Below are 24,603 nucleotides of genomic sequence, written 5' to 3' on the forward strand. Positions count from 1 at the left end.
CGCGAGGGGCACCAAGCCCTTACCAATGCCACCACAGTTTCAGGGTGAATTCCCTGATGCCCCCACAGAGCAGCCTGCAACAGGCCCCCTCCCTGCCCATGCCGAGCATCCCCAGCAGAGCCGCCACAGCCCCAGGAAGCAGCAAACACCATCTCAACAGGGAGTGAAAAAAATAATCATGGAAGTGTAAAGAGGAGCCTTTCCTAGAAGGCAGGAGGCAGCAAGGAATCGGTTAGTGCTGCAGAAAACAGATAAGGCGGTCAGAACACAAAGTTAACTACAGCCAAGGGAGCAAGGCTGGACCAGGCTGTTCCCAGATATGCGGGGAGCTTTACAGAAGTTGTTTTATCACGGAGAGATGCCCTTGCAGGTGCTGAGCCCCCCCATGTTTACCCAGCAGGGAAACCTTGAAAAAGCCTTTTTGCTCACTGAGCAGCAGCGCAGAGCTTGTGAGACAGCTCCAGGGGAGCAACTACTGGGGACCGCGTGGGAAACTGCTGTGCCACCATCTGGAGACCACGGAAGCTGTTCTCACCGAGGATGAGTGTGTGCAAAAGGATTATGAGTTCTCTTGCACCTCTTGCACGTGCCAGCAGCTTTGGTCTTGCACCCCAAAACCTGCTGCTCACTGTAAGCACCCTGAGCTCAGCACCAGCAGACAGCTCTCACCTGTGTTTGAAAACAGGTATTTCCATCAGGCCATCCAGATCCCATTCCTCACAGAGGTGCTGACTCCACTGCACAATTTCAAGCAGGTTATTTTATTCCTCCTGCTCCCACCTGGGCTCCTCCTATGCGTTTTTGGGATGTCCATGCAGGCTGCATGGCTGTCGGAGCCACCCTCTGTGTGTGTGCAGTGCTTGGTGCTGCGGGGCAAGGAGGCTCTGACAGCAGAAGCTGATAGCAATACCACCAAGCGACCTGCCAGCTGCCTTCCAGTGACTCCAAGCAAGCAGCTTTTCCAAAAACAACATTTCAAAATGCTTCCTTCCCGGGTTCCCAAAGCATGGGCTGATACACCAAGCCTTGCAGAGTCAAGCTTTGCCACCAACACCTTCCCCAATTGAAGGCAGAGACTTTACTACTCCATTGACAGCAGCAGGCAAGAGCAGATTGGAATCAATCAATCAGTCAAGCCCCCTGCCAATCCCCCTTCCACTTGCTTCATTTTCACTGGAAAACCCAACAGGAGCTCATCTCTGGGCGGCATCCACACCTCTCACCCCCTGACTGCCAGCACCCAAGTCTGCTCCCACATTGGCACCTTCCAAGCTCTAACTCCTGCACTCCAACAGGTCCGAGTGGGAAGTTCCAGCGTGGAAAAGAACAGCGCAGCACTGGTTTTCTAAATCAATACGATTTTTCAAATTTATTTTTTAAGAATTACTTCTAATATATCTTTCTCACAGAAGGAGGGTATAGGGAATGTTCTCATTCCATCTGTAAACACTGAAATACAGATCTGGGAAACCAGGGAAGAGACACAAAAAAGTGCATTTTACAAAATTATCAACTAAAATATATTTTACATGTATTACGTTTCAATTTAAATTCTACCGACTGCATTTTCAGTTTCAAAAAATATTTCCATATCTAATAGATTAAAAAAGCATGAAATATTTTCATTATGGATAAGACATTTCAATTCATTTACATGCTGTCTGCACAACAGCATAAGCAACCACGTGAATCTCAAACAATGTTCTTGGCCTGAAGCAGATTCTAACATGAGAAGAGTCAGGATTTGTCCTCTCCAGACACGGGCCAAAGCCCGTTCCAGACCCAGGATGAGCACAATTTCTCTTCTGCCTGGAGAGGAGCCAGGACAAAGGTGGGAGCAGGGGTGGGGAGGGGGTCAGAAGAAGTTTCAGCAAGTTACTGTGGTTTCCAAGGCTGGGTTTCAAACCCTTCCCTGACTGTGCAGCAATGCTCAGGTTTGCTTGGCAGGTGGGTCCTGAGCACATTGCGCCTGACAGCACTGCCTGGCATGCCTGCCTCAGCCGGCACAGTCCCTACCAGCCACGCTCTGCATTCAGGGGTTCCCCTCGCCTTCCACACCACGGCCCCAGGGGCTGCTGCTCTGCTCCCCTCTTGTGCAGGAGCAGCTCTGCTTCCCCAGCACCCTCCTGCTTGCTGAGAAGGGGGGCCACTGAACATCCCCTCCCAGCAGCATCAGAGACTGCATCCTCCAAACCCCCTTGCACCCCCGTGGCACTTTCATCCAGGAGCCCGGAAAGCACCCCTGACTCCCATCCTGATGCAGCACCACCAGCTCGGCAGCTCAACCGTGTTGTTACACGAGACCACCAGTGCCCAAGTTAATTGTTAAGGAGAAATCTGAGCAATTACTTTGACACTAACAGTATCTTGAGGTACAAGTGAGATAAGATGCTTCACCTGCAAATGCTTGCTTGCACACCTAGGATCAAAGCTCCTGGAGCTGGGCGTTTTCCCCCGGGCTACGCAGGCAAGAACAGGGTTTTTCCAGCATCCTCTGCAACACTGAGCAGGCATCGTCCACTGACAGCAGGGAGACACGTGCCCTGCTCGCCCACTGTGGCAGGTGCCAGATCTTCTCATCTCCTCTCAAGTCATCGTCTTCTAGACATGTTCCCCTCTTTGGTATGTAAAGCGAATCTCTGGAGAACTCCTGCATTAACAAACTTTCCACGTAACAGATCTGATGCTGTCGGGTTTCCTCTCCAGGCCAGGCAGGCATGCCGCTGTCACAGCGAGCCAATGAGCCCTCTGTCCCCACCATGCCAGTGTCCACGGGGAGTACAGGTAGTGCTACTTCCACTATAGGACAATATTAAAGCAGTATGAACACTTCCACCATTTAACAAGAGTTCAGAAGCCCCAAAAGACCAGAAAAATGCAGATCCCTAGTTTCAATGAGCAACTCCAGCCAGCAGGAACATGGGCTGAGATGATGTCGATTCTCCTTCTTTACGTTAGTGCAATCTAGAAGCGGACTCCCAGCTTGGTGTGAGTGACTCAACGGACTGTTATGGTGTCCTTTGGTTTGCTTTAGAATTAACTTGAACAGTTTGCGTTAAGATAAACTAGTGTCTATCTAGGACCTATACATGTAAGGCAAGAGGCAATATCTGTGGGGCTCGGGTTGCATTTGTCGATGCAAACCTTTACCGCTGCTCAGTTCCTTTCAGGAGCCAGAAAGCCACTTTGGTGAGCTTGCTCAGATGCCAGGAGGAGTTTGGAGGGGGGGAGGCTGCAAGGCAGCACTGAGACAGCACTGCTGATGGCTTCAACAGCACATCCGGGGAGGACAGTCATGTAAAGGGGAGCAGGGGTAAAATTAAAAAAAAAAAAAGCCTAAAAACACTCAAGAAAAGGGTTTGCTGTTTCACCCTCTAGCTTCTTCACACTGAAGACTGATGCAGTTAAACAAGGACCGTAAACAACGTTACGGGAAAACAAACTGGGAAGAAAGAGTAAACCCACTTCTGTCACTACGGTCTCTAAGCCATGAGAGGAAGAGCAATACTCAGAAGAGAAAATGTGGTTCTCGCCAGCGGAGCCCACTTTGTGTGCTCCAAGCTCGAGAGCAACACAGGCCTGCTGGTGCTGTGCTTCACAGGGCACGAGATCCTTCGGGGCAAGGTCAGGGCATCTGCGGCAGAGGCACACCTCTCCGGGACACCGCACTGGGACACAAAGCCTATGATCCTGCTGGCTCCCTCCGCTCTGCAAGGGAGCAGATTTCCAAACCTGGCTGCCAAGCCCCAGTCCAGGCAGTGAATCACAGAACAGCGAGGTGAGGGGAAGAGGAAAATGAGAGAAAATAGGGGTGACCTCTTCCCCTGACAGAGCAAAACCTATTCAAGCACAACACAAGGCCACTCTGCATCCAGGCAGCTTCCAAAGCAATGGCTGCATTCTGAAGAAGCTGTCACCCATGGGGAATCCTCACAGTCTGTCCTGAGGGACAAGAGACTCTCCTGTGCTCTGCCAAGGAACTGTCTCAGACCTCACACTTCACATCAGGGCACGAAAACCACAGAACTGTCACAGCTTGACTCATATAATGCACCAAAGCATCCCTCCTGCACCTTTCCACCATTCCCACCAGCGATGGCTCTGGATTCAGTTTACTGGCTTTTATCCCCTGCAAACCCCTCCCAATATATGCATCTCTAGATACATATATAGATATAGATTTACATATGCAAGTACCTATATCTATATACATATATTTATTTTATACGTATATATTTTCATTTATGCTTTTAATGAAGTGCTGTGCTTTCAACTGCTGCCTTCCTCCACAGGGATCTGCTCCTGCACACACTTTTCAGTCCGAGGGAAGAGCGCTGGGCGCTCTGGTCTGCAGGCAGCACAAGGTAAGTCGTCAGGAGTGCACAGATGTCCCAGACTGCCGGCCTGCCGTCGGCTCTCCGGTGCCGCTCATCCTCACCGCGGTCCGACTCAAGAACGGTGCTACTGCGGGTTTTTCAAGATGCGCCCGTGTCTGAAGTCGTAGACATGACGACAGAGGAAAACCAGCTCAGGGTCAGTGTCCTCGGGCACCTTGCGGTGCAGAGGTGTGGAGTACTCTTCTGAGGGAGGAACCATAATGGTTTTCCTGCCTGGGATCCCTTCAACTCGACGCTTTGCCAAGGCACAAAATCTGCAACGCAATTACATCAGAAGCGTTAGCACAAAGTGGTTTCAGCGCCTGCCGTTTGCGTCAGCCCGCCTCGCCAGGAGCCACAACACAGCTGCCCAAGGACACGGGCGGAGGGGAAGGGGAGTGTGGAGGGGAATTAAGCTTTGCTCAAGAGGACACCAAGTAGCTGTCGCTTTCGATCCCAGAAATGGCACAACAGTTTATTTCTGTACTGGTGGACACTGTACAGTACAAGAGGAGATGACTGCAGTTAAACCACCTTGCTTTTACTATTTTAGCCTCGGTTTTGTTTATTATCCCCAGAAAAGGCTAATGCATCAGGCTGTTTAGGCAAACGAAGAATCTGGGGTGCCTTCAGGAAGCATCTCTCAAAGGTGTCCTTGCCCACAACAGCACAAAAAAATTCCTGCCCACAGCTATTCCAGAGGACTGGGCTGTTAGGAAGGAAAGAAGCTGTTTTGATCCAAAGCTTCAGTTTGGTTGTTTTTCAGGTTTTTGTTTTGGGTGGGTTTTTTTCCCCCATTTGTTTGGATTTTATTTTTAGAGTTTTCAAAAGAAAAAGCAAATTTCAGCTTAGAAAGAGTTTGTAAAACAGTTCATTTCTAGAAATTCAAACAGCAGAGCCCTAGGCTAGGAGCAGGAGGACTAAGAAGAGTGCATTAGGGCTTAAACATCCTCTCTGTGGTAAGACCGCACAGTCAACAAGATGCACCCAGCAAAACTGAAGAGTTTTAGAGCACTATTTTGCATTATGGATTTGTGTGTCCATTTAAGCCCCGTTTTCATTCCGCCCTGCGCATCCATCCAAAGGATGGCAGCCTTGAACACGGATGCTTGGAAGCTCTCACTGACAAAGCGTCAATTCCATCAGCAAGAGCTTAACACTAAAAGCCTTAGTCACGACTTCGACTGACGCCGCTGCCAGAACACCCTGGATCTGCGAGCACGGACACTAGTGTCTAGCAGCAACCCTGGCAGAAGTGCATCAGCAGGCTTTCTGGCTAGCTATGGCACCTGTGTACCACAGGGGATGGATATATAGGATTATTTCCTGCCTTGCTTACTTTTTAGCTCCAAGTTACAAGTATTCCTGCACTGTGCTCCACTGATGTCCACACACTGTGGTACCAAGGTCATACAAGTACAAACACCTGTGAGCCCCTTAAGGCATACACACATTACACAAACACGTAATGAATCTAGAGTGGAAGCAGCACTCACAGGCTGGAGCACTGAGAGTGACTTGTACGTAGAGCGAGTGTAATTCACCCAGCTCCAGCTAGACCAAAGTCTGTAGGGCTGGGACAGTTCTACTGCATGATGGCTGGAGGTGTAAAGGGTGACAAGAGCTGGAGACAGGGGAAGGTCTCAGGAACAGCAGCAGGTTAAGAGCACCACCTACCTGCAGTACTCTGCAAAGGTCAGCACGTAGCATTTCTCCTCTATGCAGGCAACGCTGTTTTCATCCTGATGCCGGGATGCAAAGATCTCATTCTACAAAAGGAAGGAAGGAGGAGGTCACCCAGCTGGCCAGGAGCCCCAGGGAGGTGCGGCCGGCTCCACACCTTCACCTTAAAGGGGAGTCTATCAAAGCATGCTCACAGCAGGTACTGTTTAGAGTCACTATTTCACATAACCCAGACACCTTCCAGGTGTTTTGGGACCTGTTTAGAATGTGTACCCTGTTATCCGGCAGCACCCGAGCAAAGCATTAGTTCCCCCATCATTTAACACTGCCCAGCACACTCCATGAGGCCAAGTGTCCAAATCCCACACACACTGCCCAGTATGACAAAAGCACTTCAGCAGCAAGGCTGCCACCAGCTACACCCACCCAGCCTCCTTTCCTCCTGGGCAGGACAGACAGCTCGTGGCCGCTGCTGCGAAGTGTCCCAGGAGATGAGCTTTTGCAATGCTGCATTAGAAAAAAAAAACCAGCATTTTGAAGGTGCTATTGTGATGCCTGGGAATGACAACGAGACAGGTAAGAGGGAGGAAGGCAGAGTCCATCAGGGAGGTCCTGCAGAAGCTCAGCAAGAGTAAAAGCCCTAGAAGAGATGCCTTTGCTTCAGCTTATCCAAAAATCTGATTTTGTGCGCAGACTCCACGTGGGAAGACCCTACAGACCACATGGAGAAAACCCAATGAGCAATGCTCCTGCGGGCAGGAGGTGGGAGCACTCCCCACCCACACATTCCTCTGAGCTCCTAGGGATGTTCTACATTCCTTTTCCCTTTCTGTGCTGGAAATCCTTCCAATTCATTTGTTCAGCTAAGAATCAAAACTGAGGCAGAAGAGCACTTTGCTGTCTTTACTACTACCCTTTGACACATAACCAGTCTTCTTAGCCCCTCTCTCTATCAAAGGTAAGGGAATTCCTTCTTTTCCAACCCTTTCCTCATCCCAATTCAATTAAAAAGGCTGGTTTAGTGAGGGAAGTAGCAATAGCCTTTTTTCCCAGGGTCATTTAGGAAACTTGGCTCTGCAGCAGGCAGGATTGGTTAGATATGGGGGAACCCAGTCAGAGCCATTTGAAAGAATTTCAGGTGTGGTTAGATCAGCAAAGATGATCTCTGGGAATAAGGATGCTCTACACAAGTCTGGAAGCATTACCTGCAGGCTTTGTTTCTGCTCACAGCTCCGAGGAAGGAGGCTGGAAGGAAAGACTCACGAAAGGATCCCTGTTTGGGGACACGCTTAAACAGAGAAACTGAAAATGCCACACCTTGCTTCTGCAGGTTGGGGTTTTGGTGTACTTGTTAAATCAAAACTGAGTCATCTTTGGCAAGCCCATCCCAGCTACTCAGCCCAAATCACACTCTCATTTGAAGTCTTGTGTAATTAAGCAGGTGTGCAAAAAACTGGCTTAATTCCTCCTGGCCAGACTCCTGGCACTCACTCTACCCTAAAACACAACTGGATACAATCATACTTCATTTATGGGACAGAAAACTATAAGGTACCACATTTTGGTTTAGAAATTCACCCGCAAGTCAGGCAGATACAATTCCCCAGCTGCTCCCCAGACCTGCTTTCACCCTCTCCCTCCCCTTTTATTTAAAACAAAAGTAAAGAAAGGGAAAAGGCATCAAGTATTTTGGGTTGAAAACAGCAGTAAATTCTCCATTCCCAGTTGAAAAACAGCTTGTTCTGTCACTCAACACAAGCCCATGCAAAGCAGTGGAAGGCGTGAAGTCATAATGATTCACACGTTTTTCCTTTTAAAAGGCAAACTATTATACTGGCACAACATCCTCCAGTCAGTCTTTAATTCTCATCCTAAATCTACACAGGGGAAGGATAATGCATCCGTGTTTCTGCACAAAACAAGCAAGTTTCTGGAGTTTAAGCAGCAGATTAAGGGATTTACGATAAAAAAGTAGCACATAATATAGGTTCTCCAACATCCTGCACGACCACAGCAGCAGCTTTTACATGGAGCTCTGCACTCCTTGGTGATGGAAAGGCAGCTGACCTTGATTCAGTATAAACTCACTCTTCCTTACTCCTAAGGCAGCAGTCACAACTTCTCACTTAATGCACAGGATTTTCTCAGATTAAAGGGAGAAACAAGAAAACGTGACAGAGGTGGCCATGTAAAGAATGCAGCAGCTTCTGTGACAGCCCAGTTTCTACGTGTGCCAATAAACTACAAAAAAAGCCCATCTATAGGACACCACCACTCAAAACATCTAGCAACAGCTGCATCACACCCCACGAGACAGCTCCATTTTACCCAAAACAGAAGCTCAGCTCCTTCAGTTTGAGGCCACCCAGGAAGGCAGGGAGATACCTGGGCTGATCCCCTCCTCCTGCGGCCGTACAGGCACAGCCGGGGCTGCCTGGCCCCACACCATTCCCACCCAGCTGGCTCACCTGGTGCATACTGGGATTGCGGCCTCCCTGAGTGTGCTCTGGTCTATAATACCACAGGAGGCTCATCATCAGCTCCCCTGCAAGAAAATGTATTAAAATATGTCAAGCCTCAGTTTTCTCATAGTGTTTTCCCCACTCATCACCAGCTTCCTCCTGCTTCATCCCTTTCATTCCCACAGCACTCACGTAGAGGCAGCTGTGCTGTGATAAATATTTCATGCTGAACTAGGTGTCCTTTTGTTACAGCAAGGAACTGTATGAAGTCAGTCACATTGCGATTCCATTACACCTTCACCCCCTCCTACTTGTGTTACACTGTCACAAAGAGGTCAGGCACACACACAAAAAAAGATACAAAAATCAAATGTTTCCATCTGAAAAAAAGTATCCATTCAGACCCCAAGCTGAGGAAGATGCTCATCCAAAGCTCCACACTCACTGCATTAACTCCCAGGTTTGTGCCAGTATTGCTGACACAGGATGACATGACCAAGATGGGCCTTACCACACAGTGATCACTTTTTTTACAAGTTTTTCATTTGGGGGGGGGTCTTCTGTTTTTTCTTTTTTTGTTGTTGTTTGGGGGTTTTTTTTGGTTGGGTTTTTTTTTTTTTTTAACTGAAGCAATACCTGTAGCTCACAACATTTGGCACAGCTTCCTTGGCTCAGGGATCGCTGCTCAGAGACAGGACTTAACATCAAAACCACACTACTCCAATCACCACCCCTACTCAGGTCCCATCAAGAGTTTCTGCAGATAAGCCATGCTCCACATCCCAACTCCCAGCCCAGATGCTGGATAGAGCATCTGAGTAAACAGCAGCTCCTGAGATGTCTGTTGCAATGAAATAATAAAGGAGATCGTTGCTAAGATGGGCACTTGGCAGACATTACGTGCTTTCACGACCAGGAAGATTTTGATTACCAGTCCCAGGCCAGTGATTAAAGAGCATTTTGGTTCCTGGAACAATCTGAACGAAAGCCATGGAGCTAATCTCTTCCTCTTCATCACCCGGTCTGGCAGCAGTGGAGTACCCTAACAAGCCTGCAGCTCTCCTGAGATCCATCACTTCCCCGGTTCCAGCTCACCCTCATCTGTCAAGTGCAGAGGCAATACACTTCTAGCACAGTACCTGTTTTGGGGTCTTCCCACAGTGCCGATATCTTCGCGACATATGGCATAGATTTCTTCCGGGGTCCTGATTTCAAGAGGACGGTATCTCGTACCCGGATAATCTCCCCATCTCTCTCCACAGCCTGATAGCTCTTGCGAACAGCCGGCTCTGGCTCATTCTATACCATTGAAACACACAAAAAATAAAGCAACCTCAGCGTACATGCAAAGAGTTAGTTTACTGTTTGCTACCCCAATCCAAAGACTGCTTTGGTCCTGCTAAAACTTAACTAAAAACTTGCCTAAGCCTACTCAGAGCTAAGTGCTTCCACTCCAGCAGATCTCAGAGAGAAGTCATACAGCGTTAAAGACCCCTCATGGCATCTCTATTCTCACCAGACTGTGTTACCACAACAAAGATCAGGTCAAACAAATTACTTGTTCTATGGGTAGGGCACTCATAGGTAAAGAACGTTCACCCAGGAATAGCATCCAAGTGCTCACAGGTCACACAGCCATGGTTCTCAATACAGCAAACCAACTATTTCTCCTACATAATGCTGGCAAGTAAGGAGCAGCTCACCAGCGGGAGAGAAAGTCACACAGAGGCACATATCTCTGAAATTAATACCCTTATTTCAAATTAAAACACAGTTGCTCCTGCAATTCTACATGCAAAAAACAACCTTCAGAAAACTCACCATTTCACCTGCCTACCTGTCAGTGTACATTTTCTTCCTATCCAAAGGCACAGAAAACCAGGCCTATTTTGAATGCTACACATTTCTCTGATACAGACATTGCAGGAAAACCAATAAAACACGAAATATTTCACATGAACAGGGCAGCAAGTGGCAGGGAGGCCGTGGCATAAAGCACTCCTTCACAAGATTGCTAACACTTCCTTCGTACCCTCTAACCTACAAAACTGTCACTTTTTGGACTGCAAACTGAGGGGGTTATTTTATTTCTGCTCTGAAAACTCATTTCAGAATGCCTGAGCAGGATGAGTTTAACCTCCTGCCAGACCACCCAGGCAAAGCCAGAAGCATTATGTGCCAGGCCTTAAGGAGATTAATGGTGCACTGCTCCTTTCAAGGTGTCAGAGTTTGAGTGATGGGTGCAAGAGGCCTGTCCCTGGCTTTCACGGGCTTCACCCCTGCACAGCCCTCGGTACCTGTATGCAGCCTGAAGAGTTGAAGCTACAAAACCTGTCCTGGGTGATGCTCTCAGCAGCTTCAGGTTATGCCACTGCACAGGTCCCCTTGCTGCTGACATTTACCACATGCAGTTCCATGCCTTGTCTCACTTTCCCAGACAGCATGTGGGTCCAGATTTCAAGTCCACAGCTCTTATGTTTTAGTAACACAAAAGATATTGCCTCCTTCCTCAAATGAAATGAACTTTACAGTAGTTAATTAAATTTTCTGGCAGGAACTTCCCACCTTGCAGAAGCCAGTCTCTGCCCTTGAACACAACAAATGGGAAAATACAGACAAAAAAAATCCTTGAAGGAGCAACCGGCCACGCCACCATATAAGCTACAAAAAGGGGGCTATTGGATGCTAGAAAAATTCCATCTGAGAGCCCACATACTGCCCAGCCCCCTGTGCTCCGAGATCCCTGCTAGGCTACAGGCACCATCAGTGAGAGCAGCTACCTTTAGACAACCGCTCCTTATAACGAGGCTGAAATATCCCTTGTTTTCTCAGACAGGTTTGCCCTAACCCAGGAGGAAGAAGCTGGAGGCCAAGCTCTCTGTAGGACAGACTCACACGTGCAACAGGTGCCACCCTTGCAAACGCCGAAGCCAGAAGTATTCATCAGCATGGTGTTTCCACTGATGCTAGCACCGGAATAGCTGGTTTTCCTTCCTTTCCAAACCACCCTTCGTGCTGTGCTAGGTAATACCAGGGCGCACAAGGAAAACAAAGACAACAGCAGCCTGGCCTCCAAGCCCAGCCACAAGGCACTGTTCGCTGCTCTGACCTGCAACCTGTCCAAGAGGTTCCAAACGGCATCTAGTGACCACCTCCAGCCTGAAGCAAGACCCAAAGCGCTCTCAAGCCTTCAGGACCTTAGTCCCCTGAAGATGCACAAACAGGTACAGCCGTACACGTGCAAACCCCAGCATTCCACAGACACCTACCACAACATAGACTGCCTTCTCGCAGGCGGTGCCAACGGGTATCCAGCCATTGGTAGCTCTGCGCCTGCTGATGCGCTGCTGCTTTGGATGGGAGTGACCTCCTACCGCTTTGCTGTCAGAGGCGTGGAGGCAGCCCGTAGTATTTCGGAGACCGGATTTCGAGCCGCTGGGAGGCTTTGAGCTCTGAGGACATTCTCGGGCCATGGTCTGAGGATCAGAGTTGGGGGTCTGCAGATGAGGAACGGGTTCTGCAGCTGGTGGCACGCTGGGTACAGGACATCCTGAGAGCGGGTGGGCAGGTGACGCAGGGTGCCCTGCCACTGGGATTGTGAGGTTCAGCTGGTCCAGAGACTTGCAGCCTTCTGACAGAAGGGAAGAAGAGAGACATGTATCATTTGAAGTGTAAGACATACACACACAATCAGGACCACCCCAAACTACCATCGCTTCCCCCTAGAAATTCCCTTTATCACATTATAGTGGTAAAGACTCTTCATGTTGTAATGTCATTTTGCACCGTCACTGGATTCTAAAAGCAAAAGATATTTCTAAGCCTGTGATGCTCCAATATGTTGCTGCCGATGACACTGCACTACAACAAACCTGCCTGAAAACCCCCAAAGTAATGCCAGCCAGTAATACACATAAGGTTGGCCAGTGTCCAAAGCAGTTCCAGCCTGTCAATATGTATAAAAGAAATAAAAGGCTTATCAAAATGATGGGAAGGATTAAACCACACTAGCAGAAGCCGCCAGCTTATTTCAAAAAGCCAAATTCTAACTAATCAGGGAAAATTGAGAAGATTCTCCAAATTCACTCCAGAAACATGAAACAACACAGAACAAGACTACATGAGATGATGCACACTGCTGCCCTCAGCAAAACCGTGTCCCTAGAGCAAACGCATTAACCACAACAGGTTAGTAAGCCAGCTGACGCCGCCTCTCAAAAGAATCCCAGAACACCTCACACTGCTCTAGCAGTCACAGAACAAGCCCTCAACCCAGGCCAGCGTGTCCATCAGAACAGCAAGTCGGATCCGAATTACCCGCTGTCAGCAGGAAGGGAGCTCCCAGGCCAATATACAACACACCCCTATTTGCTTCATCTGAAAGCGTGCTTTTTGGGGTGAGCAAAAGGGCAGCTTTGGGATTGTAGCTTCAAGAGATGCCTTTGGTCTGGAGCATGTCCTAGCAGATCCGTGGGACTGCACTTCTGCAGAGCTGCTAAAAAAATGTCTACAAGTGAAAAAACATCGAGTCACCAAGCTTCAGCTGAGTAATAGCCGAGATCCCCCTCGCAATAACAGGAAATTATTGCCTCCTGTCTCCCACTTGACCCTCCCTAAGGGGGCTGCAGCAAAGCCGCCGCCGAGCTGCCAGCACCAGGGCTGCCACGGACAGTTGCAGATTTTGCTGACCCCGAGCAGCAAATGCCGCAGCAGCTCCCTCAGCGAGCCAAGACGCCAGGATGCGAGTTCAGGTATCCTGCCTGGCCTTGGCAGGCACAGGGACCCACAGAGCAGTGAATCACCTCTTGAGCATTTTGCTTACAAACGCAGTTTTCAAGCTTGAACTAAACGCAGGACGAAGCTTCACAAAAATATCTACTGAACTCCAGGAAAAGCAGTGCAGAGCTGGCCTTGCTGGCACCCCAGGACTCCTTCCTTGCTTGCAGACACTCCCAAGCCCTGCTAAAGCATCTCTCACAGCCTGTCCCATCCCATCGCCACCACGCTGCTTCCAAACTGTGTGCTGAAAAACATCCGTAGAATGGGGAAAGGAATGCCTCGCTCCTGCATATGGCAAACCGTAGCCACCCAATATTACAGCCTGATCCCTTGATTTGTACCAAACAGACATCGATATTTCCATATGAACATCCTGAATGCACCAAATACAACAGATATAACACAAGGCATGTGACACATCAAGCTGGATCCCCTCATACCAGTACTCTTGGATGGGAGCCTGTTGCTTGCAGCCAAAGTACTCCTCTAATTCACTAAAATAACCCACTCCAGGGAAGGGTGAGATTTCAGAGGCGCACACAGATACAAAAATCAACTCCTGCGCATAATTCCCTGTTAATATTGTAGAGACTGCCTCATACACTTCAATCCACAAAACAAAGTCTAAATTATTCCGGTGTTGTAGGCTTTTAAATCAACATTGCTCCCAGGAAGGCAATCACACCAAGGAAGATCTCAGCAGCAGGGTGACACACCGTGAGTAAACACATGCCCCTGGAACCACCGCTGCCCCCGCCAGCACTGTGAGGGAGCACCAGCTTCGCAGGGAGGGCTGAACTCTGAAAAATGCTGTCTGTACTGCCTGCACCCTTCTGGTTGCACGAAGTCAGAGGCACCAGCAGGCAAAATTTCAGGACCAAAGCAAACTGACATGACTTCAGGGCACTACGCAGAAAACTGTTAGACAAGAACACATCGCTGAGCTAGCTGTCTTGCAAGCATCCAACTTTAAAGAGCACTGAAGCCACTAGCGAACACTGTCTGGCTGCTACCGTAAGAAGCAGCACCACAACAGCGGGGATATTTAGGGAAAACCGAAATTATTCTTCAACCAAAACCTCCCGAGTTTCAGCAGCTTCCTACAACGGCAGATGACAAAGCCTCGTTCAAAACATGCGCTGAACCAAAACTTCACCCACCTACCTGAAAATGTGTTTTCAGAGGGTAAGTCATGCCTCCTTTTGCCTCAAACACACGGTTAACTGAAAGGCTGATGTTTACACTCCCAACAGCTGAAGCAGCAGCCTCGTTTATAGACTGTTTGCAGGCGGCAGCACTGCCTAGCTTGATGGCTTTAATACAGAGTACTGGTGTCTGATAACCCCCACGCAACAATCCAGTTTTAAATATTTCAAAAGATATTTTTCAATAGCAAAGGCAAAGCTCTGAGATAAAGCACATCAGAGGACAAAGTCTGAAAAAAACAGACAGAGGACATAAGACAGCCAGTCAAATAACTACCTTGCCTCTTACACCGTCATCACCTGTTCTCATTTCAATGCCTCATTTTCAGACATTATTTAAGAGCCAAGATGGGATGGCTACTCACCAAACTAACAGTGTACCCAGCACTTATATCACCACAGTGAAATTCAAGCATCTGTCCAAACACTAGACTCAAACTGAACTGCTACACAGCCTTGCCAGATCCAATCTATAAAAATCTTAAAAGACTGCATCCCCCATACAGCTTGCACCAGGGAGAGTCTAATGACCGAGGCAATGCCTGCTTCATCACACTGCTCCGCAAGGATGCTTCTGTCCCGAGAACGAGCTTTTGGGAACGGAGGAGTAACTCAGCCCGATGTGCTTTAGACCCTCCGCTCAGAACGGCACAGCAGGATGGCGAGAAGCCTTGCAGAGCATGTAGGAACTAAAAGCCACTCATTTTACACAGATCAAAGCTAAGTGGTTAGCTCCAGCATGACAAGTCATGAGTCACCTTCTCACTGCCCAAATCCTTTCACCGATTCTATGCTTTCCACACCAATAAAGACCTTTCAGTGGGAAAAACCCTCAGGGCTAAAAATGGGGGAAGGGGAGCTGAAACGCAGATTCTTTCTGAGCTGCAGTTTCACTGCCAAAGCTGAGAAGCACCACCGCAGAGGGAGCTTGCCTCCTGGCAACGAGATACCTTCCTTAGCCGCCGTGCTGAACCAGCCCTCTTCTCCTAGGAACGCCAAACGAGATTTGCTCGCACTTTGCACCTTACCTGCTGCAAAAGGCATTTTGTAGGGGTAGCTGTTCCGTCCTGCATGCACACTGCTAATCCTGCCCTCTGGCACGTGCACAACTCCACAGACGCTGTAACTGTTAATCGCCGTTCCTTCTCCACAACAGTACGGAGAGTTACACCAGTGGAGTGGCTGGAAATGAGCACCTGATGGCAAAGAACTGGGCGATACCAAGAGCCCCTCGCAGGTAGCAGATTGCGAAAGCTCGTCCTTGGGGTAAATGGAGCAGTGAGAGTAGCCACTGTATCCACTTTGGCCATAATAAACGTAAAACCCGTTCAATGGAGTCAGATCCGAGGATTCATAGAGACATCCACAATCCGTGTGATTTCCGGGCACAGGCAAGGGAGGGAACTGCTGCACTGGAAAAGAAGGCTGATGAAATTCCTGTTTAGGAGTCGGGGATTTTTCTCCAGGTCTTCCATACTCTGGCTTCATGGAAGCTTGCCCACCCATAAGCAAAGGCAGTCTGTGGTAGAAACCCTCTGTGCTAGCGTAAGAGCTAGACAGCGACTCGTAAGGGGCGGGTTCTGTCGTCCCGCAGAGCCTAGAGGAGTCCCGCTGCTCTCCTTTCCCCAAAGCACCCACTCCTCGCCAGCCATGCTGAACGTCCATTTTTAAGCTAGCCATTTCCTTCTTGGATTTGACGCAGTTCTTCCTACTGGCTTTGGCCCATTTGAGAGTAGATTTTGAACAGTGGTTCTCTGACTTGCCCTCTCCATCCGATTTACTCCTCTGCTTCAGGGGCTGGTCTTTTTCATGGGTCAGCTTCAGAAAGGCCACGGCATTCAGGCTGGCCAGTCTCTTTGGGGTGGGATGATAGGAGATGGCACCATCCTCCCTCTTTGCCCCATCATCAAAGACCTCATCCAGTGAATGGTCACAGCTATTGCATTTCTGACTTGGCTCATGCCGGGTTTTTCCTTTACCTGTTTTCACAGCTGTTTTTTCCAGTGCAGGCCAGTTGTCACCAGCTTTGCAATGAAAGCTCTTAACAGTACATTCTCCACCGGCTTTAACAGAGTCCCTCCGAAAACGCCTGCCAGATAATAAGCCATCATCCCGTTCAAAAAGCAGATTGTTCACTGCCTCTGCATTCAGCGAGGCCAGCCTGCGCTTCCTGGGCTCTGAAGGAGCCGTATCAAGGTCTTGCTCTGTCCCTGGATAAGTTATTGTGCACTTTTCCCCAGATGAATCACTCTTCCCTGCTCCCACAGGCTGAACTTGTTCAGAGAACAAAGCAGGTCCCAAACCCTCCATCCAACTGGGAAGGTCCTTTTTTTTGCAGCTCTGGGTCTGTTTCGACAGGGATCCAGCCACATCCTCCAGCCTGGTGAGGAGCACTTTACAGGTCTTTTTGTTCACTGAGGGAAGCAGACGCCTCCGCAGCGGGTACGTCTTTCGTACTTCATGCAAATTCTTGGTTTTGCTTGTCCCCACAAACCCACTTGTACAGTTCGGGGCCTCGGTGGCACCTCCGTCTCTCTGCTCGCCACACTCTGTGTCGGTCCTGTCCATCCTCCTGCTGCTTGTTGGTGATGAAGCTTGACCAGCAGAACCAGCTGGATGTTTCAGAAGGAAAAGTTGTTTCTTCCGGGCATGCGTCATAGGATCAATGTCCAATCCTGAGAATGAACAGAAGAAAACATCTATTAATATCGCTGAGAGGGACCCATCTCCTCACAAAGCACAACTGCCAATTGGGAAATATTTGGGGAAGCTTGTTTCTCTACACAGTAGAGTCTTTTTTTGGGTGATGGCCAGTTAAGCCAATTAAGAGACAGGATGCAATTAGATGTGGTTTAATATTAAGCCATAGAACACGATAGTAATTAAAAGTTAGGCGGTGACAGCAAATGCCACAGCAGCTGGGAAAACCAGGGTACAGCCAGAAAGCTGTTTCACCCAGCTCCCAGTCCAAGTAGCATTGGTGTAACAGGGAACATGTTTCCAACACGTTACAAATTCTCATCAAATCTACTAAAGCTGATCTGAATGCTGGTCCAGGGCGTACAGCAGAAATAAATCAAAGGTATTTGACTGCTTGCATGTTGATACAGGCAGGCTGTTTCATTGTCGTTTTCTGAAACAATTAGAAGAAGAAAAACAAAGTCCACCTACTCACGTGAAAAGTAAACTTGGTCTATTAAGCAGAGATCTGCCAACATTAATAAATTGAATATATGCAAATCCCTGTGCAGGTTAGAACCTGGCTACCCGCTGCTCTCATCGTTCCCTCCAGTTGCATTTTATAAAAAAAACTGGACACCAAACCACCAAATCATCACACTCAGCAGAGAGGCCCTAAAAATACATTTATGGGAGGATAAAGAATGACTCAGCTGCATGTCATTCCTGACTTTTCATCTAGATGCTATGTCAAGTCACTGTTCAAAACCAACACAAATTACTAAAATACAGAAAGCAAGAGATTAGAATCTGTACCTGGAACAGGAACCGCCTCGCTGAAGGCACAGCTGAGCAAACCAACACCCAGTGCCCTAATGAAGCCGCTGGCAGACCAGGCAGCTTCAGCACATCCAGACCTTCCCAGCCAGGTGGAACATCACAGGAGTGGTCCTGCTCCGATTTACCCTGAGAGGGAACTTTTCCTGCAGAGGCACAAGGAAAGCCAGCCTCGCGAGGAGGATGGCTCCCTCCAAGCAATACATCACCAGAGCTCTCTGTGGAAAGGTGGGGAGGAAGCATCAAGGGCAGAAGAAATGGAGACAACTGCTGCCTGCCTTCACCCAAAGCATCAGCAGCAGTTGTATGCTCACCAGTCATGCAATGAGTACACCCCAGGCTTTCTGACCCCACCACAAGCAGGACCTTAGTAATAAATGACCTCTAAGTATGTAGTAAGCAAGCAATAGGAGAGGAACAACCCCAGCTGGAGAGCCCTTTCAGCCACGCATTGGCTTCCTAAGTTAGCCAGCAAACGGAACAGGAAAATGAAAAATCAGGTTCAATTTTCAGCAGAAGCATTACCATGCCTTTGCACTCTTGCATTTCAACTTCAGCAAGCGACTTGCAGCAGGCTTTTGTCGGGTATTTGAGCAGTTAAGCAATTCTGCAGTCTGAAGAAGCGCACATTCACATAAGAAGCTGCAGTTCTAATGCCAAGAAAGGATACAGGTGGGTGATACTGACCTATAAACATTTAAAAAAAGTCAGCCTAATGGAGTGATACTGGAATAGATTTAACTAAGTCTGTATCTGAGCATCGTAAAGAGCAGAAAAGGACAACTGCTTGTACTCAATGGTATTTACAAAGTAGTCAGGTTCCCTTTATTGGCACCAAAGAGTTGGTCTTCATATTAGCATCAACCTAGGAGTGGTCTGATCTTCCCTGCAATCAGGTATTTAGCTGGAACACCCCTCAATTGACACAATCAACACTGGCCTGCCACTTTTGAGGCATTTAATTAAAGCTACCACTGCTTTTGCAGTGATTAGAACAAAGCTACTGAATTACAAGAACTGTTCATTTGATATGGTTTAATCAAGCTGATAATTAGATTATCTATTTGAAATAAGCCAAATGTGTTTTAATTGACTTGCTTATATATGCAGTAACTAAAAAACTCAGGAATTGAAAACCACTGTGGTTTTCACATTGCTTTGCTAGAAGTCATACTCTTCCCAACTTGTTTTGGGGTAACTGGCCCCTTACTCTGTGTGTATCTCCCATGGCTAGTGCCCAAACAGAAGTGCTCTGCAGGAAGCAAATATTCATGTATATCCATGTTTTTCTGGTTAAAAAAAAACCACCAGGTTCTGGAAATCAGGAGGATGCTTATCAAGTCAGGCAGACAATTTCCTCCAAAACTGAAATTCTTCTTGCACAAGAGGCCAAGCTGACCACACAACCTCCACAGTTTGCAAAAGGACTATAATTTAAAAAATAGACCAGGCAGAGGAGGGTTTGGCAGTGGTAGACCAGGCATCCTACATAATCATGCCCTGGGGAGTATAACTTTTCCCAAGCTACACGGACCAGAGGTTTCCTTGCAACTCTCATCCTACTTTCTGTTGCCCCTACCGAAAGACTGAGCTTCTGGCAGGGGTGCTCTGCAGAAAGGTGAAAAACCCAAAATAAACCACCATGACTTGCCTTAAAAACCAGCACCAGCCACCACCTCCTCCTCCTCAAGCTTTCTCAAGCAGCCTGACCTGGCCACTCACCGCACACCCTTCACTGGCCAGGGCTTCACAGCCTGCTGGCATTGAACCAGTTCTACCAAAACCTCAGTACTATAGACATGACTTTGTTCATTCCACATCTGCTCTAAAGTTAGAGTCTGGTAGAGACTGAAGGAAGGAGATTTTTCAAACAGTGAGGTAGAGTCATTAAACAGCACAGTGACCGTCTTCCCTGTCTGACCCCGTAAGGAATGCCAAGACAAACAACAGCTTAAAGAAAATACCTTTTCTGAAACTAAGCATAAGAACACTTTAAGTAGCAATACCCAAACTGAAAACTGAGGGTTCCTCTCCCCACTTTCTTCCACTTACATTGCCTGGAACTGATGCAACACGCATCTCCCAGTGGGGAGCAGGTAGCAACACCTTGCCATGCTGCATTTACAGCTAATGCTCTAACCCAGCTTTCACCACTGCCAGGCTGCAACTGGGAACATCAAGGGAAATACTCAGGTTGAACATGTAAAAAAGACAATCGAGGTATTGAGTTGGAAAAGCGTTAAAGTGGGAAGAGCACCAAGATTCAATGCAATCCATTTTATACACCTCAGTCACACAAGCCCTTTGACACGAAGTTCTTCAGCACAATAGTAATCAAGCAATCACAGGCAGGGTTTTTTTATTTATTATTTTTTAATAAAAGGAGGTTCTGTCTGTCTGCCTGGATCTCCTCCTTGGCATCTGTTCTCTAGTTCTCTCTCCCACATTCAGAGGTCAGCTGCTCCAATACTACAAAACATTTACCTACAGATGAAGTAAGTATCCAGAAATTTGTGAAAAGACAAAATAAGCCAACCCCACTTATTCTGACATTACAGCCAAGCAAATCCCTTAAGTGCCAGCAAGGAAAACAGCAGTACCATCCAGCAATGTTCCCACATGATTGTAAACCCTCTGAAATCCAGCTTTACAGCAGCAACACAGGAGGACATGTAGAAATACAACCCAAGTACCTTAACCAAATGCAGTCTGCATTACTGTCTCTTTCCACAGTTGATTCCTTGGCTAAACAAACAAAAACCAACCAAAAACCAGCCAAGTTTCTCCCCGATCTACTCAGTTTGGAGACAGAGAAGGTTGTTCTTCCAGATTGCACCCCACTGAAAACCTTAAGTCCAAAGTCAGTGAATTCTGTTTGTCTTCAGACACATGATTGAAACCCATTTGCTCTGTGCTGGCTCAACATTATCAGTAGAAATAAACCAATTTTGAGTGAATCAGTTACAACGTGTGGCTAAAAAGGTTCAGTTTCTACACAGGGAACTTCCCTACAATAAAACCACCATGACCCACAGAGTAGTTTGTATAAGCTGGAGCATTGTTTATCCTCCCAAGTCCTTTTTCTGACCTAATATTCTAATGGAGGTGGGAACAACCAGGTTTAACATCCATAATTGATCTTGTTATTCCAGAGCCTTATACAATGTGAATTTATTACAAACCATCGTGACCAAAGGGGTGGGGGGCTGGGGGAGATACCAGCAGTTGACTCCATATCCCACAGAAACCAACTCCTCAGCATCTCTTGGAGAAACTCTCTCACGCCACCACATAAGTCACTCTCAGCCTGGAGAATTTTGTGCATTTTCTGTCCTGTGATTTGTCACATACAGGTGCAGAAAGAGCCATCCTGAGCCTTATGCTAAGCAGCCCTTGCTACAAGACCACTGTAGTGATGCCACTGCCAGAGCTGGAGCAGTACTGTGATGGGCAAGAAGAAAAAAGCCTGCTAAACCAGCAATTCACCTACATGGCAAGCACATATCCAGCAACAGGCACCAAACTGTCTTGCTAGATTGCTCTATTAACAGAAGCCATGTTTAGCACACTGGGCTACTGAGAAGTCTTTCCATGCCTATGAAGTTGCCAGTATTGCATTGATTGCTTTGCTACAGGGATGCTCCTGCTCATTTCCTTCTTGGCAAAAAGCACAGAGCAGCTAAGACTCCTGCCTTACCTGTGATCTAGCAATCCCTTTTCTCCCCGCAGCGTAACACACAAGCAGGCTTTTGAACGCTGCTCAAAACTAAACCATCTGACAGTCAAGTGTATCATGCCTCAAGATCAGAGTCACACCGAGTTTATTTACAGCAAGTATTGTACTCATTTCAGCTGGGAGGGGAGAGTGCCAGGGCTCTTCATTCTCTTTCCACTTTTTTATTGCTTCACAAAGCAAAGAAGGAATAACAACTGTGCCTAGAAGTCTCCAAAAAATCGCAAGGTAATCTGAAGAACGAAAAGTGAAGATACTTAAGACTGAACTACCCATTTACTGCTTGCAGCTGAGGAACTGGGTTAATGGTAAGAGGACATTTAGGTATAACTATTGGAAACAAAACAAGTTCAGAGCAGCAGCTTGGTCTAACCAGCTGCATCCAGGGCCCACCAAGCATTTTAAAGCTAGCTGGAATCGCTGTCTCCTCCTTCAAACTGGACTAGTTCTGAAAAACTGTCTTGACAGCTATTGAACCCAAACCAGATCAGAATAAAGATAGATTAAAAAACCAACACTGGTCCAATTTTCTGCTAGAATAAAACCACTACCCAAACAGCAAAAGCAGAAGAGAGTTGATGCCTCATTAGCAGGAAAATAAGCAAGTGTGTTAACAGCTGCATTTTCTGTAATCACGCAGCTGCAGCATCTGTCTCTCCCTCTCTATCACTTGATTGCAAGTGAAATTAGAAGAAACTAGTCTGGGACACCCATTCAAGCACCATTTCCTTTCCAAAGCTTCACTACGGAGATGCACTCGTTCCAAGGAGATGATGCCAAAAGCACAGAAATTTAAAGCTTTTAAGGCTCCTAATCCATTTGGCACTTCAGTAATATACAAAGAGTTACGACAACACCGATCTTCTCCATGCACAGCATCATTCTGTCGACTTTCAGCCCCTGTGTTACTTGAACAAGTTATATCCATTTAAATTGGCACAGCTTATGCTATGACAACAGCCTTATAACTGGAAGTATCTGGAGGATTGGCTCCTTTCTCCCTACTGCTTTTACAGTCGAGTAATTCTGTGCTATAAGGAACATGTTGCATGAAGGAAGCCTCCCAGGAGCTCTCAGAAATCCAGATAAATCACAGGAGCGTCAGGTATCCCAGGCTGAATTACCAAAATGGTGTGCGAGTCCCATGAGCGGAAGCATCGTTTCAATCTCAAACATTTAGAAAAACTGTAATTGTTGCAGGCTGCAATTTGTCTTCCCAGGGTCCAGCCCCGATTTTTCTCTGGAGACCCATCAAAAGCTCCATCATCCACATGCTCCAGAGAAAACTGTTTATACAGAGCTCATTAGACTGCAGAAAAGGCTTGTTTCTCTCTCTCTCATTGGCACAGCCCTAACCATTTGCCAGCACCTCCTGAAAACCACATGAACACCGCACTGGAGGATGCAGCCCATGCCTCCGTAGCGTCAATAAAGCCTGCAAAAAAGATCTGGGGCAACTCTTGCACAGTCAAGAGAGGATCTGTGGAAGCTGTATGGGACTACACACTGCTCCACTCCCTGGTCCAATACCAGTAATTACAACTCCATTGCGAAAGCCTGTGCTCCAGCCACATAGCTGGGAGTGCTGCAGCACATGTGTGGCTGTGATAAATTACAGTGCTCAAACAACTGCAATTATAACCCCATGCTTTAAAACCAGTAGTGCTACACCTGTCTGAAAGCAATGGCAAGCTGAGAGCGAACCAGGCTGGGGTGCAGTCCCTACTTGCACAGCTGACCACTTGAATAAACATGAGCTAGACCTGTTAACACCCCCGGCAGAGCAGCTCCCCAGCTGATTTCTTGGGAGGGCCTGTCCTAGCCTTGATTATCTGGTTTCAGATCTTGCCTAGTGGCAGTGCTCTGAAGCGCTTTGCAGGGAAGCCAAAATTAAATTTCTCTGGCTGTTCTCACACTCTCCACAGCCCCAGCAAGCAGTGTTCACAAGGAAGAAAAAAAAAAAAAGAACGAAAAAAAAAGAAAGAAATCCCTGCTGCACCACCAAAGCCCGAGCTCGGTGCCTGACAGCCGGATGGCCAGGATCCTGCTCAGCACCCAGAGCAGGCACAGCACCCTGGGCAGCAGCACTCCCCAAATCCCAGCTCTGCGCTCCCTCTCTCCGGGCAGCGTTTATACCCAGCACGGCCACGCAGCTTGCCAGCCCTGGGGAAAGCAGCCCCTTGAAAGCCTCAAATGCAGACAGTTGGAGTTCAGAATTCCCTGATCAAAGCAATTTGGAAAGCCCAAAGAGGCAGGCTGGGTGGGCAGGGGAAGCATTTCGCATCCCCTGACCCCCTGCCATCGCCGTGGCAGAACTACCAGTGAGCAGCAAGGTGCGAGCCCACGCTGCGACCGCTGCACAGCACAGACATGCCCACAGCTACAAGGAGGCTTAGGTTCAGACTTTGACATCTTTTGGCAAGGGCAGGCACATGCTTTTGGAGAAGAGATTGTAGCAAGAACTGTTCAACTAACTTTGCTTGCTAAGTTTTTCATTTAGGAGTAAGCTGCTTAATTCACATCTAGCTGAGAAAAGCCAGCTCTCTCAGTATCAGTGGAAAAGAATGATGTACAAGTCTAGGGGAGAGTAGGAAGACATTTCCTCAAAATCAATAACAAGGTGCATTGTTTGGGAGACTAATGCAGAGCACATTGCCTTTCCAGAGAGGCACCAGCTTTCCTTTGGCCAGTAATGCAGCTTTGTAGCATCGGTAATGTTACATTTTCAGCGAAAGGCTGTCACTTAGGTTGACTATTCAGTAAATGCTATAGTAAGAAATAAATGTGGGAAGTAAGATGTGACCTCAACAACTCAAACATCAGTCACCAAAACCAGATCAGGCTTTATA

The 24,603-nt window shown here is 47.8% G+C and overlaps 1 protein-coding gene across 2 annotated transcripts in view; it reads right to left on the reverse strand.

Annotated features, from left to right (window-relative positions):
• Nucleotides 1–1,350: 1,350 nt before the first annotated feature.
• The window catches only part of BAHD1 (bromo adjacent homology domain containing 1), a 40,449-nt gene continuing 17,196 nt past the window's right edge, over nt 1,351–24,603 (reverse strand). The window contains exons 1-7 of one of the 2 annotated variants that reach the window (XM_056354448.1): nt 18,001–21,594; nt 15,534–17,180; nt 11,791–12,152; nt 9,661–9,820; nt 8,528–8,604; nt 6,054–6,145; nt 1,351–4,651 (exon numbers count right to left, since the gene is read on the reverse strand). In XM_056354448.1, coding sequence (XP_056210423.1) covers nt 4,462–4,651; nt 6,054–6,145; nt 8,528–8,604; nt 9,661–9,820; nt 11,791–12,152; nt 15,534–17,163 — 2,511 coding nt within the window. In that variant the 5' untranslated portion in view covers nt 17,164–17,180; nt 18,001–21,594 and the 3' untranslated portion in view covers nt 1,351–4,461. Of the gene's footprint in view, nt 4,652–6,053; nt 6,146–8,527; nt 8,605–9,660; nt 9,821–11,790; nt 12,153–15,533; nt 17,181–18,000; nt 21,595–24,603 lie in introns of those variants that run through there. The other variant, XM_056354450.1, reaches the window with a different exon arrangement.

This window comes from Falco biarmicus, chromosome 10, assembly GCF_023638135.1.
Source record: "Falco biarmicus isolate bFalBia1 chromosome 10, bFalBia1.pri, whole genome shotgun sequence".
Lineage (NCBI taxonomy): Eukaryota > Metazoa > Chordata > Aves > Falconiformes > Falconidae > Falco > Falco biarmicus.